We start from the raw sequence: 22010 nt of genomic DNA on the forward strand, positions 1-22010 counted from the left end.
CTTGTTCCATAAGATTATTTCACTTATAAGACATTTTCCCCATGTTATAAGTTAATTTATCTGACAATAGAGCAAGTACCGTTTCATCAATATTAAGAAATTATTTACTTAAACATGCCTCCATATCTTACAAAAAATTACCTGTAAGTTAGTTTTCTCTTACTTCCAGTGTTCTAAAATATTTGCACTATAAACTAGACCAAAATTACTTGGTAATATTTTGTGTTTTTGCAGTGTAGTTACCAAGCTCCGATGACTTCTGGAGGTAATTCAGACGTTTTATTCATAAAGTGTACACAACAAAGCACTGCTACTAAAACAAGTTTAAAGAGGTGCGTAGTAACTAGTTACATTTACTTTGATAGTTTTGCTTCACTTTTTACTTTTATTTGAGTAAGTAGTCTTGAGTAAAATTTCTCACAACCGCAGAATAGAATAGAATCACTTTATTTATCCTGTATGGGTAACTGAGTGGACAAGTAGCAGACAAATAATAAAAAGTCAAGCAATATAAAAGCAAACAGTTAAAACAAAACAAACAAAAAAATGCAGCAAATGAATAACAAACCAAAAATGCTAAACATTTTTCTTTTGCCTGAATGTGTTATGTTGTATTTGTTTATTTTTATTAGAGTGCAGAATTTGAACTTTAACATTTTAAAATATCAACTCAGATGTTAAGATCAGTAACTCAGTACTTGAGTAGCTTTTAAACCAAATACATTTTTACTTGAGTAATTTATTGGATGGCCACTTTTCACTTTTACTCGAGTAAAAATATGTTGTGCTGATCTTGAGTAAAAACTTAATTCAGTTCAGTTTGTGTTTTTTTCTTTCTATGAACAATATGGTATTAAAAAGTCTTCTGTAACTTTAAAATATTGTCCAATTAAAACAGTATTTTAACTATATTGACAGGCAACAAAAGTTGTTTTGGGATTTATGCATTTGTTCAAAACTCTTAAACATCAGTATTATAAAATGTTAACATTTATTTAGATTTTGCACAGTACTCAAGATCTAATTCAAGTTGTGTACTTGACTGTTTTCTATTCAAAACTCTTCATTGCTTACATTTGATTTGTTGGTACAACTGAAAGTTTGGGCTATAACTCATTACTCTTCCAAAAGAAAAGAAAATACTTGTGTTATAATTGTTTTAATCAAAAATAAAGAGGCAGCTAGTAATGATCAACAGTCTTTATTTTTTTTGGACAGTACAAAAACAGTCAAGCGGGCAGAAGCACTGAATGACACTAAAACAAAGCTAAGTGAAAATCTAAAATGAAACATCAACCGTCAGTAAAGTGGTTATAATATTATGTGTATTGACTTTAAATTAAATCTGAAAGATTTTATGATAATGTTTTCAAGCTTAGTTTCCCAAAAGACCATCAACCAACAAACATACAGAAACACAACTTAAAATATGTTAAAAAGTTTCCAAAGTGTTAAAAGTTAAAATATTGACTTAGAGTACAAGATGAGGATATTTTAAATAATCTCTTACATTCAAAAAAGCAGTAAATTCAGCCACTTGGTGGCACTGTAGAAAGATGTTACATATCCTCAACAATGGTTTGGTAAAAATTTTATTGCCCACATAACGGAAAATTGCTGGTTTACAGTGTCTGAGGTTTACAGTTCTTTGTTTAAAAAAATAGAAACATTACTACTTAAGACACAAGACAAGGGTTTCAAAAGCTTCCCACATCTACATCTGCAGATAAAATTACAGATTCTTTCTAATCATGAGATACCTAGGAAGGGAGTGACTTAATTTTAAAAGAGAGGATGCAAAAATGTAATCCCACAGTTTGTTTCTTGCTTTTTAATCCAGTGTTTTTGTCAGAGCTACAGAGGGAGCCCAGCGTTACACTGGACCCAAAACAATGATCATCCCTTGGCGTTACTAGTATTTAGAGTGAAGGACATACTGGTATCCTGCTGCTGTTAATCTCTGCACTGCTTTAAAAACACAGTACTTAAAAGAGGTAAAAGAATAAATAGAAAAATAAGGCAAATTGAAAATTATTACCACTTTCCCAGAGTTTTTCTGAAGGTGCTCCTTGAGAGGAAATCCTCCTTTAAAAGAGAACGCAGCCAGAGACACATTAGATATTCAAAAAAAAGTGACAGGAATCCATAGATGCACTTTGTGTTTAACGAATTTAATTTCAGTTTTTAGAAACCTCACACTTCCAGGTGTTTTGTTCCTCTTCCATCAGAAGTCATTTCTAGTCCAGAGGACTTTGGAATATGAGTCTGACAAAACCAGTGTCTCCCCTGAGAGGGTGGATGCAGAACGGGCAGGCAGCGTGGAATGCGTGGGTGCCGTGCGGCAGCGAGATCTGACTCCAGTACGCTGTCGTCTTCTCTGAACAGACGTGGCCGCAGGGGACGAAGGCGTGAGTGGGGCCCTCGGCGTCTACGTAGAAGGCCGGTTCGCAGCCCAGCCACAGCGGCACGTAGGGCCCCTGCGCTCGGCACATGGGACACTCCCTCTCCTGGCACTCTGCCTCCACCTCGGGCGCCCGCCGGCCTCCCCAGCAGTGGTACCCGTGGACATGTCCGCAGCGCAAGTACGCCCACGGCTGCTTCTCATCCAACACGTCCTTGCGTCGCATGCTGGGGAAGGCCAGGGTGTTGAAGCCGACGGGGCACTGGGGCCGGCCGGCATTGAACTCCTGCCGCAACGCCTCCAGGTGTTTGACCGTGGGGGTGCGAGCGAGGCCCTCTGCTGTACGCCACAGGAGGGTGGCGCCGCAGAGGTCAATCAGAGAGCCATCAACCAGCTGGTTGCACTCAGAATCCACCTGCAAAACGCCAAGATGTAGACGTTCTTTATTGTTACACTGGAAGTCTGATAAATGTCCCTCAACCTCCCTGAAAGAGTTTTTTTTAAAGCTTGAGAAAATTAAATACACTTCACCAGGATCAACACAAAGGTTTTACAAAAAAGGTTTTCCTGTTTCTCAAACTCCCTTCATGAAAAGAGTTACTGAAACAAACAAATATTCCAATAATATTGTAATAATATGGGTCTGTATGTATGAGAAATAAACCAGATTAATGTATGTTTAACGAAGCATTACCCACCATCTTGCCTCTCTGCTGAGCAGATCTGGTCTCTCGCAGTGTGAAGACGTTTCCGCAAACAGAGATTTCCCTCCACACACCCGGTCTGGAGTCCTGGGCGAAACCCTGCCGGGGATGCATGACCAGAACTCCGTTTGTGGTCAGCCCGTCCATATGACCGTCATGCATTCTCCACTTGGCTGCCTTCTCCTGTGACAACAGCATTATGCAAGTCTTAGAAAATAAACAGTGAAGAAGCGCTAAAATAGACGTAGCTTTCGAGGTTCTTGAATCGTACCCCGAGGAAGATGTTTTTGGAGGAGTCGAACCCCGCAGCGTAGATCCGGGCAGAGAAAGGCGGGTTCCTCTGGCAGATGATGCGGCAGGCGAAGCGGGAGATTGTGCTCTGAATTGTCGGAGCGTCAGTAAAGCTCTGCCCGCCCGGTACAGTGTCTGTGACCACGAAGTCGATGGGATTCTCTGTGGAACGGCCGATCTGTAACCAAATGTACATTTACAGAGCAAAGAATTAGTAAGAATCTGAGATTAATCCTGTCCCATTTCGTTTTATTGTTAGGTCTGTCACAGTGATGTTTCGTTGGACGGTAAATCCAGTAATGGTGCAAATAAACATTCCAAAACATTAATAAACTTTAAATTCTAATGAACATTCAATACTGGAACTGGAAGACACTTTAAATATCCAAAATAAACAAACAGAACATAATAACGAAAAGGAATTATGAAGAATCTAAACTAAAATGTCCTTCAAAATAAGAAGGTTTAGCTGAGACAAATGGACCAGAATGAAGACTTTTATCATCCAATTTTTGGTAGAAAGAGGAAAAACAAAAATGATAAATCATGCAAATCATGCGAATTGAGCTCATTTTGAATTATCATGAGATTAAATGGTTTCTTGCTTATTGTGACAGGCCAATTAATTATTGATAAGTGGGTTGTTGAAATTCAAACCATTTTAAGTGCTTCTCATTTTGTAATGTTACAAGCTGTAGTCCATTATTATAAATTGGAAGGAAAATAATACATGATTTTAAAAAGCTTAGAAGTGTGTTTGTGCATTTATATTTAGTTCAACAATTTGTAGAAACACCTGCTGCTGCCAAATCAATTGCTACTCTTTAGTTGTATGATGTTACCAGCTTTGTATGGGGGAACTTTACTGCCATAAGTCAAGGGCACACATAGGTAGATATTTACCTACCTAGACAGATATGAAGTCATTCAAGCCTAAAGTAGCATTTCAATGCAAAACATGTTGCAGCAGCACAGACGTCCCCAACGCTAATGTCGGCGTCTACAGCCCACATTTCTGCAGATTTATTATTTAAAATAAATTACATGGATGATCAGGGAAACATTTGAGATAAGTAGGTATAATAGAACTTTGCACCAATCAGATGATTGAATAACATAAATAGCAGATTAAAAACCAAAAAAGATTTTGTTGTTGAACAAATAACTTGACATCAAATCTTTACAGACTCTACAATTAACTCAATGATAACTTTTAATGGAGTTCCACTACTAGTTGTAATGTGACATACAGTGAAAAAGTTTAAAGTATGAATATTTTTCATTTTTCCATTGATGTCTGAAACATGCTGCAAATAAAAACAAATAAAACGTAGAAAATGTCCTGCGATTATAAGATTATACCCAACAATCATGGACATCTAACTTTGACAATCATTAATTGATGCACAATTTAATAACACTGTTTTACATCCAAGATAAAAGCTAAAATAGCAAGCTATAAAAATAAAATAAAACTTTAATCTTGATGTGCTGTGAAGGTGAAAATGGAGGCTACACACCTGAAACATGTCTGTGTTGCTGTCATGCGTGTACTCCACCACTACAGTATGCGCCCGAGACAGTGTGTATGATATACTGTGCTGCTCCTTGTTGCTGATAGCCTTTAAAAACACACAAAGGGTTACAAAATATTTAAAACATAAATAATTGAACATGTATAAAGCTTTCCTTGAGACTTAGAGACAGATGAGAAAATGTAAGCGATAAGGATCTTCCAGCTGCCTTTTATTTCCATAGTCACAGTAGTAAAGGTTGTATCAGAGGCTCTAATCAGTGTGATGCAAATGGACTCGTGTGTTTGAGTTCTCACCTTGGCAGCCTGAGGAGTGCAGGATGTGTGCACGGTGCTGGGTTTCACGCCATTCGACTTGTTTCTGCGACACAGAGCAAAGCGGCTTTTCCTCCTCCCTCTTTCACCAGACGGCAGAGAGCCATTACACCTGAACACAGACAACAGCAGCAGCTTATCTTATAACTCACTGTGCCAGCAAATGTTTCCAGATGACATAATCAGACAAGAGGACTGGGAGATAAACTACTTTAATCAAATCTTTGGTTTTTGATTATTTAATTTCTGGAAAATGTGTTTGTTTTTGTTTTAGATACGTTCACCTCAGGTTTCCATAGATCAGAATAATGTTAGAACGCCCACGGCGGCGGCCATCTTGTTTGATAAGTTTTACAGCTTCTATTTATTTAAACTTTGAATCCAGGTAAATTAAGGTAAATATTCCACCAGACAATGAAATATCATTAAGTTGTAATAACACAAGATAAACATCGTCCAACAATAACTTCAAAATAATAATAAAGGCATATTATTACAAGAATAAAGGTAATAATACGAGAATAAAGTTGAAATCATACAAGATCAGTTGTACAACAATAAAGTCATAATAATGAGATCAAAGTCTTACAACAGGTTTAAATAATGAGGATAAAGTTGTAATATTACAAGAATACAGGCAATAAAGAATAAAGTTGTAATAATATTAGAATAAAGTCAATTTCACAACAAGTCAAAAATGTGAGAGTAAAGTTGTAATAATATGAAATCAATGTCTTACAGAGTCGGAATAATATCAGAATAAAGTCATATTATACAAGAATAAAATCGTAATGATTCTTAAAGTTGTATAACAATAAAGCCAAATAATACGCGAAAAAGTCACAAAACTGTCAGAATAGTCGTAATACTAGGAGAATAAAGTCGTAATTTTATCACAACTCATAAAACTTTACATTTAATTTTTTAAGGAAAAAATTAAATGTGAAGTTAAACTTTGGTATCCATTTTATAAATAGGGAAATACTTCCCCTTTAAACACATCAACATCAAATAAACTGCCTATTTGGAAGAAAAACCACACAGACTGAGCTGATTACATCAGATCTTGATAAATGTGATAAAAGCCACTTTTTGAAAACATTTTCTGACATTTGTGATTTTGTTTTTAGAAAAACCGAGGGGAAAAAAAGAGATTAAAATCGGAAATTTATCTTGGCATGAAAAGATAAAATAAAATTCTTGACTGCAAGAATTTTATTTTATCGACTGCTTGTAGATATGCAGTCACATCTACAAGCTCTTTAAGATATGTTGAACTATTAGTGTTTCAGGGTTTTTATGTCTATATTTGTGGAAATCCCAAGGAAACTAATCATCATGTACGGATTTAAAGATTTCCATAGCAACCATCCAATCATAAGGCATAAATAAAACTCTGTCCTCTTTACAGTGTAAACACAACACAGGAATAAAGTTACGAAGTTGGGCTCTATAATGCTGCATAGAAGCGTTTCAACAAGTCTGGGCCTCTACTATACAGCAGAGGCCAAGGAGTGACATAAGGGCAGAAGATGGATTAGCCAACAGCGCATGGTGTCAGGACATGTTACTGTGGATATAGTGCAGATATCTAACATACAGATAAAGGTGTTAGTTCTGTGTCTGTCATACAGCGACAGTTTTCAGTCAGAGGCTTCTTCAGATTTGTTGCAGGACTGACTGCTTCCTTGATCCATCCTGACCTCAGCATCAACATCCACAACCACTCTCTGAAGAGACTTGGATGGTAGAAGTTATGACAACATTTAATTTCCCTTTGAGATAAATATTTTTGAATCACATTTAGAGACATGCAGCACAACTAATACCAACACTCAAGTGGTACAACAAAGCTGGCTCTGAATCCAGTAAGTCAACCCTACAGGATTACGGACTGAATATGTGCGCACTGGTGAAGAGGGTGGAGTTGAAAATGGAAGAACAATCATAATGAAGGGGCAACCAAAACACCTGAACACTTTAGAGCAGGAATTAAATTCTTAAAGCATGCATTTCTGAGGGTGCATTCACACCGGCCCTGTTTAGTCCGCTTCAATCAAACTCTAGTTCATTTGTCTAGAAAGCCAGGTTCATTTGGGGAGGAGCAAATGCACAAACTCTGATGCGGACCAAACAAGCGAACTCTGGTCCACTTAAAAACTTAGGTCTCGGTTTGGTTAAAGTGAACTCTGGCGCGTTTTGAATGCAAATGTGACCGCCAAGTGGACCAGAGACCACTCCAAAAGCAGGAAGTGGACTATAGCGTAAAGCATTCTGGGTAAATACAAACAAAACAATCACACAGACTTGGTCTTTTACCAAAGGCAAAAGAGAAATCCTACAACCGCCAAAGTCTGCCGCCATTCCGTTTTTGTTTACATTTCATGAAGAAGGAAGTTGCACTCAGTGTCTTCTTCAGATGTTTTTGTGTTTTTCCTCCAGTGGTTCTTGGTGCAGCGCCACCACAGGTGAGGAGGTGAACAGGTTTTTCAAAGGGTTTGGTTCATTTGACACAGTGTAGTGTGAAAGCGAACTGCACCAGCTGAAAATGTAGCAAATGTTGCTACACCGGTTGTGTTGGCATATCTCCCAACACAACCAGTTGGTCTCTAGATGGCATCTAACAGTTGCTATGGAAACGGTGAACCCAAGATGCCTCAGTTTGGACATTTTCCTTCCCTTTCCATCCTGTTCATTGTGTGTGGTGATAAGATGAACATGGCTGGCTCCTTGCCCAGTCTGGTGACCAGTAGGTAAAACAGAGGGACACATTTTCACAACATATTTATTCCCCAGGAAAATAAAGTTATGGATTACTAATTAAAGGTTCCTAGAAACTCAGATGAGCTGAAAGTAAAATAAATTGAATAATTCAGTTCTATTCATTCGTCAATAGGTAACTTAAATCACAAGGTTTAGGATTATTACATAAATTAGCTAATCTTGAACAGAAAATGATCTCCAACTACTAGCATATTATAGCTAAAACTATAACATATTTCATGCATTTGCAAAGCATCTTGGACATGCAGTTAATTTAACATGTTGTCTCTTTATAGGGTTTGGATCTGTTGGAGGAAATATCACATTCTTAAATGGATTTTACTCAGTAATCCTTCTCCTAATGTCCGTAGGTGCAAATTTTAACGAAAATTTTCTTTGAGGGACACATTTTCACGTCATATTTATTCCCCAGGAACTTAAAGAAGAAGAAGAACGAACACTTTCTATCCAGATTCAAGATGAGGCTGCAGATATTTGCCGATTCATAATCAGTCCACAGAAACAACAAGGACAGCAAACAAATCTACGGTAACTTTAATTAGTTTGCTAAACATCACAAAGAAGATTATCAACTTATGAACTCCATGACATTTAAGATGACAGAAGCTTTAATTCAAAAGTCAGTTTAGTTGGAGGTTATCTTCAGAGCCAGACTTTAAGCCGCAGGTCAAGTAAACAGGAGCTCAGTTAAAAGCCAAGCTATTCTCTTAATGGATAATGCTCACTTCCTGCAATTCAGACCCAGAAACACCCCCCTTCTTTTATAGACAAGGTCAGACCACCCCCACTTCCAATGTGGCTCCACTGAATCACACTAAACTCAGCTTCTGTTTGCATAAACTATATGGCTCTTTAAAATGAAGCCTTATGAGCAGAATAATTGCTGGGTTGCAAAGCCTCCCAGACTGTTTAATTTCATATGGGGACAGTACAATGCAAAAGCAAACAAAAAGTCTCACACCGCAGTAGCCACAACTTTCCTGACGTCCTTTGACTTCCCTGAACCGCAGTGAATGGCTCCGAGTCAGGAAGTCAGCTGAATTCCTTGCTGTGGTCGGGTTTCTCAACACTTGACTGGCTTTAAGCTGAGTTACGCAGCAGCCAAACAATAAACCGATAGACTGAGCCAAGACCCAGCGTTATGATTACACGAGTGCTTGTTTTCATAAATACGAGTGTAACCAAAGCTTTTTTGGTCCGTGTGATGCTAGAAAAATAAGAGTGTTTCCATTAAACTTGTAATGAAAACACATTGCAAGCTTGATTTCTTGTGACAATCAAGCGGTTTTTCAGATGGGAAGATGCTCTTTATGCAACAGTACAAACTGTAAATTGTTTCTAATAAATTACTGGTTTCCAGTTCTCATCCAGATGTAGTATTTTGTAATGGTGCACCAATTTATCGGTGCCGATTTCCTTAATTTTGGGGGATCAGAGATCAGCCAATTTTTACATGTGAAGCCGATCTTATCCACCGATGTCGTCAACCTCGGCACAGGTCTAAAAATCAACCACTGTGCTTTTCTTTTCTCCCGTGAGAGAGGTTTGACTAACAAACCGCCCGACCAGGTCATGTCTGCGCATTTACAGTTAACAATAGTCACCCCATTGTTGCCAATTCAGCAACTTTCTTGATATAATGAGCAACACTTCAGACAAAAAAATGGTATCGGCCAAAATCGGAATCGGTAAGTTAGGTTTTTTAAAAGACGGATAATTGGCGATCGGCCAGAAAACTGCAATCGGTGCACCCTAGTATTTTTCATAGTTTCTGTGTTTTCATTACATTGCAAAAATACAAAATCTCACCAAGTATTTTTGTCTAATGTCTAGTGCAAATATCTTGGACCATTTGAAGATAAAACTACTTTGGAAGTAACTTTTTTAAGCAAAATATTAGCTTATTTTAAGTAAGTAATCCTTTAGTATTGATTTTAAAAAGTACTAGTTCCACAAGCAGATTATTTCACTTGTAACAAGAAATACAAGTGAAGCTAGAACTTTTTCATATTAAGGAATTGTTGGTCTGAAACAAGCTCCTATATCTTGCTAAAAGGTTCCTTATAAGTTTGTTTAGTTTTATTTCAAGTGAAATAAGATATTGGCAGTAAAAACCAGACCAAAAATACAAGATAACATTTTTAGCTTTTGCATTGTAAAACCTGGAATTTCAATGAGTCCAAACAACAATCTAGTGCTGTCTCTTAAATTTATCCATGAATTTCTTAAGAGAGGAAACAATCTTTTACAGCCTATTTTTTTTAATCATAGCACCTGATGAGATCCATAGATGTTACTTTTTTAAACCATAACTCATCAGAACTCAGTTGCGAGTTTTAGCAGTGAGAAAAATGCTGATGTTCTTGCAATGCGTCAAGTACGACAAAAAGGGATGTTACGTTTTCTGTTGGCAGTACAAATACACATTTTTCTAATATGGGAACTAAACTGGAAACCGACTGAAAAAACCCACATCATTCTTTTCTTGGGATTATGGCACATTTACCAATCTTTTAAAAAAAAGCTCATGTTTGATATCTTTTTATATTTAGTAAAGTTGTGACATCTGTTTTTCCCCTAACCAAGACTGAGACTTCTAGTGAAACAAAAAACCATGTCTCAAAAAAGTTTACGTTTTTATCTCTGCTTGCTTGGACAACTTTTAATTCCTTGTATGCAAGTTTAAATTGAGTTTTTATTTGTTTCAACCATTTGTCTGCCAATTTATTTTTTAGTTTTTTTTAAAACTGCTAAGTAAATTAAAATACTGTAGTTTTTCAAAAATCTAGAAAATGTATTAATTTACTGCTAATGAACATCCAACCTGGAAAAAAAAAAGATATGTGGCATAGTAACTTTCAAAAATGCAATGAAAGCAGGTTTTTGTTTGAGCATTTCAAGTCAACTTTAAGGTTTCTGTCCCACTTATTTTATTTTGTTCTACTTTAAAACACTTGCTTATATCTAAAACACAGTTATATTCAGAGTAAGCCTTACATACCTGGCGTATGATGGCATAAAGTGACACAAAAACTAAGCACATTTTTCTCGATTAAATCAGTTAATTTGTTAATTTTGAGAATGCTTGCTACAGCTTCAGTTTTCCTTTTCTTGCGGTGTCAAGTTTATTGAATTTAAAAAAATTTTTTTTTACTTCTTGTTCCCATTACTTTGTTAGTTTCACTCATGATAACAGCCTTGGTTCAGATCAGTCATCTCTTTGTTGTTTGTCCTGAATGTTGCGTTCTGAATTGACCTTAGTGACAAAGTACTGAAGTTCTGGCCTTCCTCCATTGGCATCCTGTTTGTTACAGGACAGATTTTAAGATTGTTTTAGTCATCTATGGTTTGACTCCTGTTTACTTAAAGGAACTTTTACACCACTATAGTCCAGCCAAAGTACTTAGTGCCATTACCCAGATGATCCTGGATGTCCTGCAAACCAAACATGAAAACTGGCTTTCTTTCATAGTGAAGTTTGACACCTTGATGTGTTTTATTCTGTATTTTAACCTAGACTTTACATTAAAACATTTGGATATTTTTCTTCCCATTTTAGCAATGCATGTTTCATTGTTTGTGCCATTTTAATTGATGTTTCTAAAACCCAAAACAGTCAGCATCTTACCCCAGGACGATGAGCTCTCCATATCTGACTGGTCCTTTGGTGGAAGCCGGGGAGGGCGAGATGTTTTCCTGACCCAGTGAAAACATCTGTGCAGCCTTTTGAGGGATCATGTGTGAGGACTTTCCCACTTTGAGTTATCCCTTCGAGGAATGTCAGAGCACCTCCATCTGATGACGAAAATCAATCATCAAGTTTATGAAAGACAATAATAATCAAGCAAGTTTCCCCAACCAACCATCATTCTACATTTTTCATTTAAAATTCAAAAAATCTTTTTACATATTTATGCAAAACACACAAAAATAAAGGCTTCAACATGGCCCCACTCATAGCTTCAATACACCCACACTGTCTTTGTACTCGGGGCAACACTGGTAAACAATGTATGCATTCACCCCAGCACACTGAGTGGGGTTGTGAGGTGTAAAATGGAGGCGATTTACGTCTGCAGCAGGGTGACTCACTAAGCAGCACGCTGGTATTGATGTAAAAATGCTTTGTACCGAGAAAAAGAAAGAAACAAGCTCAGTATTCATGCAAAAGCTTATTTATGATGTCATGACCCGCAGAGGGTAGAAACGCAAGTTACGCTGCTGGCTTATATGACAAATTCTGCAGTAAATCTGTAACTCCGGTTCGTTCTCAACAGATGTCTATCATCTCTTAACATCGTTATCTTCCCATTTTTGGACATGGAGATTGTTAGCAGGAAGAGAAGCTTGGATTTTCAAGATATACTGTGAAAGATATTCCCAAGTCAGGTTCCCTTGGTCTGGAGCCCACTATGGAAGAACCACTGCGGTGTGTGAAAATGTTTTGTTTGCCGTTTGTTTTTTAATATTATACAAAGTTTTTTATTCCATCCATCCATTCATTTTCTTACACCTTTATCCCTAGTGGGGTCGGGAAGTGCTGGTGTCTATCTCCAGCTGACGTTCCAGGCGAGAGGCGGGGTTCACCCTGGACAGGTCGCCAGTCTGTCGCAGGCAAAGTTTTTTTATTGATAACTGCAATTATCAAAAGGTAAAAAAAACACACACAAAAAAATATCCAAACCAATTAACTATAAGGCCAGTTGTGACGGTTGCCAATTATCATAAGCAGTCTGAAAATTGGTAATAAACAATGTTTAATTATGTTTGATATATTGATATTCCTTTTATAGCGTTATTCTTTGAAAGGCACCTTAAAATTAAATTGTTATCAATATGTATTTTACTTTTCTGTGGAGGAATTCTGATCCTTTCTTAGCATGATTTTTTTAAATTTCATTTTATTTAACCAGTTAAGTTGATTAATATCAAATTATCATTTTCTACAGCAAGCTGTTCAAAAAAACATTTTAAAAAAATAATACAACATATCATACACCAGAAAACAAAAAAATAACAGAAAAATAAACAGAAAAATAAAAATGCAACCGTTAATTCAGATTTATTGAAGTCTTCCAGCCTGAACAGCCCGTTTTTTGTCCCTCATTGACATTGCAGGCATATCGTATGGTTGCCTACACGTGCCAGGGTAGTTCTGATCTATATGATATCCTGATTGTGTGACTTTATTAAATAAAGACTGCATCCAGCATCAAAGTTCGCAGGTCGCATTGATGTAAAAGGCTACATTCACACAGCAGGCAAATACAACCAAAATCCTATTTTATTTCACCCAAAAATAAAATAAAAAAAACAAATCTGATTTTTGCCACTTCCCTAAAAGGTATCCAATAGTTTTCAAAGAACCTGAGCCTGAATGGTCATGTGGCATTTTATCCATCTTTTACATTGTCGATGTGAGACAAGCGTCATAATTCTGCTTCAGAAGAAGCCAGGCACAGTAAATCTACACATAAAACAATGGCGGAAAAATTAAAGTTTCATTACAATCCCACCACTTACGGTTCTGTCTATGCATCCAAACAGATTTATCTACTGCAGTCAATGCTCCACAAAAGACCATCGCTATTCTTTTTTAGCATCTTTTATCTTGTTATCTAGTGATGATCCTGTCAACTTTAAAAATCAATCCATAAATTGCTTCATTTATTATTACTTACACAGGCGTGAAATTGATCACTGTCCTGCTGTATAACTCAAATGTTGGTCAGTCATTCTTCTAGAGTTCCTGGATCCATTATTATGGCAACAAGTCATCCAGGTCTGAAGGAAGCAAACTACCAAACATTAAACATGGAGATGGCAGAGTGGATTAGACCGATTGTGGCTAAAAATGTTTTTTTTTTCTGTAGGATTCTCTTTAATAAAAATGTATATGTTGAGCGACTGTACCATTGGGTAATTGTTTTAAAATCAGAATGTTGTAGATTATATTCCAGCTTTCTTGCCATCACATGTTGATTTGCAAGGCCAGGCACTTATCCAAGTTGAAATCTGTGAATTAGTGCATAAATGTGTGTGTATAAATGTGGCTCCAGTGTAAAGTGGATTGAGTGGTCATCTGGAAAAGCCCCATCTAACCTTTCGTATTTAGTGAAAAGCTGCTAAAGATCAGAGAGTAGAAAACTGGTAATTTTATCCAAAAACCACGGCAAAGACTCTGAAGACGTTTTTGCTGCAAGAGCAAAGTGACAGGAAACACAAGATTACATCAGAAGATACTGAATGCAAAGCAAGTGAGAAAGATGATACGTGTGAAAAAGTAGCATGAGGGGGCTGAAAGATAAAAAAAAATCCTTTGAAGAAATCAGATGACTGTTTAAAAAACACTACTACTATAAATACATTTTAAAAGAGCTTCCTGTCAATTCTTCCTTTTCAGAAAGTTATTTCACAATATCAAGCAAGTAACTGAAACCCATTTAATTCAAATCAAAAAGTAAAAATTTGTGTATACATTCATTTAATCATTGACTGGAGCTTAAAATAAATTAATAATTTTGAAAAAACTTCTGTTTCTGACATATAACCAATAAAAAAGGATTTTTAACAATAATTTGGGTCCTGGTAAAAACCATTGTTTGTGCAATAAATACAGTTAGTCGTGGCTCCTTTGCTATGAAATGCAGAATCAATGCCTGTCCTGCAACGTATAGTAGGATGCTACTTGTATAAAAGTTTCGTTTTTTCCCCTCTTCATGATGCAATTTTACTGATCCGTTAAATGCAGGGGTGTACCAATTTATCAGAGCCAAATTTCTTAATTTTGGGAGATCAGTGATTGGCCAATAATTGCATGTGAAGCCGATTTATCGACCTCAGCAAAGGTCTAAAAATCAATGACTGTTCTCTTCTGTTCTCCCATGAGAACGGTTTGACTGACAGACCGGCCCACCAGGTCATGTTTGCAGTTAATAGTCACACCAGTACTACCAACTCAGCAGCCTTACTACTACATTTAGCAACATTTCAGACAAATAAAATCGGTATCTGCCAAAATCGGAATCGGCAGGTCAGGCTTTCTAAAGATTGGTAGTCAGCAATTGGCCAGAAAACTGCAGTCGGTGCACCTCTAGATAAATGCAAATCGTGGGCCGAGAGCAAGATGACCATCTGGAGGAACGAGTCAAAAGATGGGCGCATAAAGAATGCACGGTACAGTTACGCTTCTACACTACAGTCAAGGTCAAGTAGGTAATTAAAATAAAAAAGCAACCACTTCTTTATCACTCTGGATTTACACTGCATGCGTCTCTGCTCTGTTGTTTACTTTGCAAGAATTAAAAAAGAAAAGAAGGAAGACCATTGGAAACATGCAAAACATATTCACCAATTACATGGGTTTTATTGATGCAATGTTAGTACAGATCTTTTGGAAAGTTACAATACAACATGCCTGTTTTGTGTAAATAAAACATCTAAGAGTGACGTATTAGCATAAGCATGACTGGGGCTTGTGATCATTTTTTAAGGTTTTTATGAGGGAATTCTGCGTGAGTGTCGTCTGCTTTTCTGCAGAACTATTTAAGCCAAATGAGTTTCTTCCTTATAACAACACCTCTATCAGAGAATATTTACTCACATTTCTGACAAAACAAAGTCAGAAATGGAATCAGGGAACAAGTGAGTTGTGCAGGAAAACACATTTAGTCACAGGCAGAATTGGCTCCTCTAGTTTGCATTTACTGTTCTCTCTAAACCAACATGGGCAGGGAAAACTAGTTTACCAACACAGCATCAAAGTAAATCATACATCACACACGACAACACTAAACACAAAGTATGCAGGAACTGAACAGGCTGATGTCTACTAATTATCCTGCAAAGTACACTAAAAAGACAGAAATATACACAGCAAAGGATACTGTTAAAGACTAAATTATAAAGTATTTAGTTTAAGTATAAAGTCAATCTGTACTGAAACATAAAGCCAGTTTTAACCTATAAAGTTAAAAACACACAAAAACTCAATGCAATAAACATACTAGTTAGTTAAATTGTCAATTTTAAAGCAAAATTGTATTTGCAACAAGGAACTAAATAAAGAAAACTGCATCCATCTGTAAATTACAATATGTACAGTACAATGTGCGTGACGTTTAAACCTGCACTTTTTATTTTGTTAAGCGTCAAGTTTCAACATCTGCAAAATAAAAATAAATAAAAAGCTTATTTTAGGACTCTGTAACAGCTAACTCGACAGTTGCAAAGCGGTGGAAGGTTTCATCCTGTAAATTATTTATCCACAGAGGCAACAAACGACTCAGCAGGACTGAGTTTAGCCACAGCGAGGCCGCCAGACGGCTTTAGGCGTCATTCAGACCTGGATCCTTTTTCTGCATGACTATGTTGCAAAAAAGCTGAGTCATCCAAAATCCTGACAATGGTGATGATGAAAGTCATCGTAAATAGCATTAAGTACGATATTTGTCTTTTTGAATAACTTCTTGCACTAAAAACAATTTTATGACCAAAAAAAATGTTCATCAGTTCATCTGTACTTGTATGAAACACAATTTCAAAGCTGGAATAAAAAACATCACACAAAATACATTGTATGAAACACAATTTCAAAGCTGGAATAAAAAACATCACACAAAATACATTGTTATTTCCCCTTTTTGCTTGAAATATGTCAAATTTATGCCTCCTGATACTCATTTTCAGTAGGCAAATAAGCAAGACATTTGTTTAAAGACCCAGTTTCAACATGCATCGAATAGAGGCCAATCTAAAGTAAATCAAATTTTATGCATGTTAGACCATTTTTACTGGGTTAATATTTTATTTTTTACACATGGATATATTTGTTTCTTTTAACGAAAACAACCAAATCTCTACTGGTCAGACCACAATATAACTCAGAAGCAGGAGGGATAGAGATGTTTTTAATAAGACAACCAAATCTTTGTAACATCCGTCTCAGGGGCCCAGATTGGCAAAACTATGTCTTCATGTTTTAAATTAGTTGTTTTTATTTGTGTAATAAATTACATTACTTGCATGTAACCTTAAATGTTTCCTTGCTTTTAAATCTTAGCTGTTTATTGCAAATTTACTTAGCAGTCAACTTTACTTCATCCAATGTGAGCTACAAAAATAAAAAATAGCAATCATTCAATGTCATTCCTCAGTTGCAATCGTTCACATTGGACAGGTATTAGTGAAAATTTTAAAAATGATTAAAATCAGCAAAGCAGCGGCTACAAAACCCAGAAAACACAGCAAGAACAGCTCCAATTCAACGCAGTTTCAACACAACAGGATTTACCGTGACGACTATCTGTTGATGCAAGGCAGAGCAGGCGGACGTTGGTGCATGACTATGTGGGGACACAATCAGCCTCTCTTTTCATGAATTCTGCTATCAGAACAAGTTGTATGATCTGTTCTTCGGCTACAAAATGTTTTTGGGAATGGAAAAATAGAGCAAACCACAGGCCATTGCACACAAACATTTCATATCAGCGCATTTATGAGCGTCATTAACCCGTTTCTGAGAGCCATTCTTCCCAGTATCACAAACAACATTATTATCAAGAGCAAAGGCTCTGAAAACTTGTAGGAAAAGCTCTGACTTCTTTATGAAGAAAGGTCGCTTCTGGCTGCTACACACACATTTCCGCTTTTCTGATATGCAGCCTCTAATCTTGAGTGTTATACGAGTCAAATTAAGCAGAGTTTCTGCACCCTGGTTCTGTTATTAGTTAGTGCGAGCGTACTGCAGGCAGGGAGAGAGTCCAGCTGTGGGTTTGTGGGTTCAGCAGCGACAGGCAGAAGAATGAAGCTGCAGCTGTCACGTCTAGACATTCTGTCCGACAACTGAAAAAGTAACAGCAACTCAACTCAATTCTTATTGACCGTCAACGCACCGTCTGGACTTTCTCTCGTTGACCTGGATTTCTCCGGTAGATTTTCTACTGGGCTAATCAGCGAACAGAAGAAAGAATTGTGAACAATGATATTGATTTTCCGAGTTGCTTTAGATTTGTAGTCTGGCTGTAGTTTTAGCAATGGCAGCGGAGGAAGTGAATACTTCCAATACTGAATTACGGCCATCTTGTTCGGCTTGGCACCTCTCTCTCTGTAGTTGTTGGTTGTTTACGGCGCACGCATTTTCCGGTAAACTTCGTAGCATTGAACTGGCGAATTACACACATAATGGCCAAACGTTAGCGATTGGATAAAATATAAAATTTCAAGAGTGCAATTGTTTCTCAATGGCTGAGAGTTAAGATCCTCTGGACGAAGCGACGTGTAGTACAAGGAGATGATTACTGTCAGACTAGTGTTGATCCTGCCAACTTTAGCTTTAATTAGAATCTGGATTTTAGCATACAAATCTCATTTTTAATTCAGACATTTATCTGTTGCAGTTTACAAGCGTAGTCTCAACCTAGCATCCGACAAATAAAGCAGAAAGACATATAAATGAGAACAACATTATTGTGATCAAAATAAAGCTTGTATGAGCAAATAGAATAGACATTAAAGTGCAAATGGCACATGACATAATGGTCTAAATATTATTACTTTCATTTACAAGAAGAACGATTACTGAGAGTATTTTTGAATTGAACTGAATTCAAAAGGAAAATACTTAGCTAGTAATTAAGCATTTGAAATATAAGGGTTAGAGCCCCTGATTTATCTATTTTTTTGTTAAAAAGGAGACTAATATGATTGTTAGAGGACGTGGTAGGCTGAACTGTGACCGTCACTTTTATTCCCCCTTAATTGAGCATCAATTCATGCTCACTAAGGTTAACCGTTGTTTAGGTTTCAGGTCAACCTTTGCCCGTGGAGAAGGGTCGACCCGTCCATGGGCTTTTGATGCGTTGGGGGGACAGTTGGAACAAAAAGGGCACAGACCCAAGTTTTAAATGGGGAACAAAAGCAGCGTCTGCCGGGACAGATGCAGTGGCAGTGGGATGGTGCATGCTAATCAGTATGTGGTGCTGAACAAAGAAAGGCCAGCTGGTCAGTTTGGATGTGACAGACCAATGGTGTCAACTACAACAACTGAAGAGGAGACAAAAATAAAAAATATTAAGTTCAGGCATTTCCAGGGGCAACTTTCAAGGATCCTTTGAGAGTTTAAATTCAGTGCAACCTAAAGGAGTGTTTGCTGTACCCTGTAATTAAAGGATAGGATCAGCATTTCTAATTATTCACTGCTGTATAAATAAGAAGAACACAAAATTTTAAACTAAAAGTACAAGAAGAAGACGTGTAAGGTATTTTAAAAACAAAGAGTAACTAAAGATTTATATTTGAAGATACGGCAACACAAAAATAAATAAAGTATAAGTCAAGACAGGAGCAAACTTTTATCCCACAAGACTGGTTTTTAACGTTTAAGGACAAATGTTAGTCCTAACAATGAGCTAACTATTAAAGCCAGGGGGGGAAATACAGTAGTTTAACATTTACCATAACTACTACAAACTATTTTAAGTTGTTTGGTCGGTTTAGTCAAAAGTAACTCTTTGTTGTTAGCTTTTAATATGACTCGACGGCAGCACTGAGGAAAACTAGGTGGTTAAAGGGAATGAGGAAAAGCTATATCATAAACAAATAAACTCACCGAAGTTGCAGTCGTGTATTATCTCTCCCGGGCGGCTTTGTTCGGAAACTGAAATAGCTTGGGGTTTTATTTTCTAAAAGAAAAACAACGATGAGCTTAAATATATAAACGTTGCCCTTATTGCAATATCCGCTGGTAGTTTAATGAGTTTGTAATCTTCGGAGAACTCGGAGGAAAAGACAGAAACTTGCTTCGTCTGTAAACTGACGCTGGGCTCCGACGAAACAGCAGTCGTTATAAACGGTTCCCACATCCGGGAAGATTTCAAAATAAAACTAAACCGGAAGCTTGTATAGGGCCCTCAGCAGGATTTATTAACCACTGTTCAATTGATATCTCCTTTAATATTACTAAGTAACATTTATTTGAGTAAATGAATATGTATTAGTTTTATATTTTAAATGTAAAATACACTAATTTGTACATAACTTGATATTTTTGTCTTTTTAATTTTTTCAGTATCCAAGCAAATGAGACCATTTGTTAAAAAGGAGACTAATATGATTGTTAGAGGACGTGGTAGGCTGAACAGAGACCGTCACTTTTATTACACCTTAACTGAGCATCAGTTCATGCTCACTAAGGTTAACCGTTGTTTGGGTTTCAGGTCAACCTTTGTGGAGATGGGTCGACCCGTCCATGGGCTTTTGATGCTTGGGGGCAACAGTTGGAATTACTAAGTTAGTAAATCAGTAATTGATTAAATAGCCTTGTTGCAAAGTACGTCTTCAAACTTAATTGAGTAATTTTTTTGGAAAGCTACGTTTTACTTTTCCTTGAGTAAAAATATGTAGAAGTAGTGCTACTCTTACTTGAGCAAACTTTTTGCCTAACTTTGGTTCAACCGTGCGTATAAAACCATTTTAAAAAATGACAATCGACTTGGCTTGAATGTCTTTATTTTGGAGTAAAAATATATGAATCATCTTACCTAATACCTAGTTTAAGAATTTTTAAAAATTTTATTTAATTGCCATGGGAAGAACTTTCAGAATTTTTATTCGCTTCAAGACTGCTTTAGGCAACAGTTTAATTGCCATGAACTTTTTTCTCCTCAGACTATTTGTACATTTCACCAGGCCTTACAGAGAACTTGGAAGAAAAAGAACAATAATAACGATGAAAACACGCCTTGGGGCAACACACAGGTATTTAGAGCAGGACAAACCTGTACAGACTTCAGTGGTATGAGTCATAGTCTGTACTCCTGAGGAGGGTTCTGTTCTTCTACTGCGTTGCCTAAATGTTCCTGACAGAAGTGGGTGGAGAAACCAAGAATTGTACTCAAACTACTTCAACGTATTTCTATTAAAGTAAAAGTAAAATATAGCCAGTCAAGAAATTACATAAAAGTAAAAATGCATTTGGTAAAAGGCTACTTAAGTACTAATTGATGAAAAAATGTGGTTTGATACTGAAAAATGATGTCATTAGACAAGCAAAAATATTAAGTTATGTGCAAATTAAATTAAATTACTCTACCCACTTCAGCTTGTTTTGTATAATTTTATCCCAACAGTCAAGTGTCTTTTTTCAAGGCTTAAATTTTTACTTATTTCAAAACCTAAAATTAGAAATTAATGTTAAAAGAAATATCCTTAGATATTCATAAAAAATTAGACGTCCCCCCCAAAAGGCCATGCAGCATACATATCTATCTATCTATCTCTCTATCTATCTATATCTATATATCTCTCTCTATATAGAGATATGTATATCTATCTATCTATATATCTCTCTCTATATAGAGAGATATATAGATGATATATATATCTATATATATATAGATATCTATATATCTCTCTCTATATATAGAGGGTCTCTCTCTATATATAGAGAGAGATATATAGATATACTGTAGATATATATATATAGATAGATATCTATATATATCTACAGTATATCTAGATATATCTATATCTACTTATATCTATCTATATATATAGATATAGATATATCTATATAGAGAGATATATAGATATAGATATATATAGATATATAGATAGATATACCACTTGCTCCAAGCATACGTAACAAAAAGAAATGCAACTGTACTAAAAAAAAAATTTAATATTTGTGATGCAGTATATGAAATATTTTTGTTTGATTATTTAAGTGATTTGGTTGATGTCCCAAATCAATTCACTACATATATTAACTGTTTACATATTATCCTGTTTTTAATAATAATAATAAAAAAATAATTCCCAACATCCACTCCCATCTACTTTATCTGACTATATTGTCACTGTCAGAAACAGACTTTCCTTTTTCTCTAAGCAAGCTCGCCATCAAGTGGTCAAGCAGGAAAGTTCAATCTGTTGAAACTGTAGCAAATGTTAAATACCTTGGGTCATTCTTGGACAGTCAGCT

At 36.3% G+C, this 22010-nt stretch overlaps 1 protein-coding gene across 2 annotated transcripts; it reads right to left on the reverse strand.

The window, feature by feature from the left end:
* Window positions 1-1185: 1185 nt before the first annotated feature.
* Window positions 1186-19885, reverse strand: LOC114144266 (E3 ubiquitin-protein ligase pellino homolog 1-like). Of its 2 annotated transcripts, XM_028016900.1 has the most exons (8): window positions 19638-19885; window positions 13711-13813; window positions 11658-11824; window positions 5228-5357; window positions 4917-5018; window positions 3377-3574; window positions 3100-3288; window positions 1186-2816 (listed from the first exon to the last, which is right to left on the reverse strand). In XM_028016900.1, exons 3-8 carry the CDS (start codon window positions 11765-11767, stop codon window positions 2238-2240), a joined length of 1308 nt encoding a protein of 435 aa, XP_027872701.1. In that variant the 5' UTR covers window positions 11768-11824; window positions 13711-13813; window positions 19638-19885; the 3' UTR covers window positions 1186-2237. The 2 variants fall into 2 exon arrangements, with proteins under 2 accessions (XP_027872701.1, XP_027872700.1); XM_028016899.1 differs by lacking the exon at window positions 13711-13813 and having other exon boundaries at window positions 19638-19884.
* Between the last annotated feature and the right edge of the window lie 2125 nt (window positions 19886-22010).

Source organism: Xiphophorus couchianus, chromosome 5 (assembly GCF_001444195.1).
Source record: "Xiphophorus couchianus chromosome 5, X_couchianus-1.0, whole genome shotgun sequence".
Lineage (NCBI taxonomy): Eukaryota > Metazoa > Chordata > Actinopteri > Cyprinodontiformes > Poeciliidae > Xiphophorus > Xiphophorus couchianus.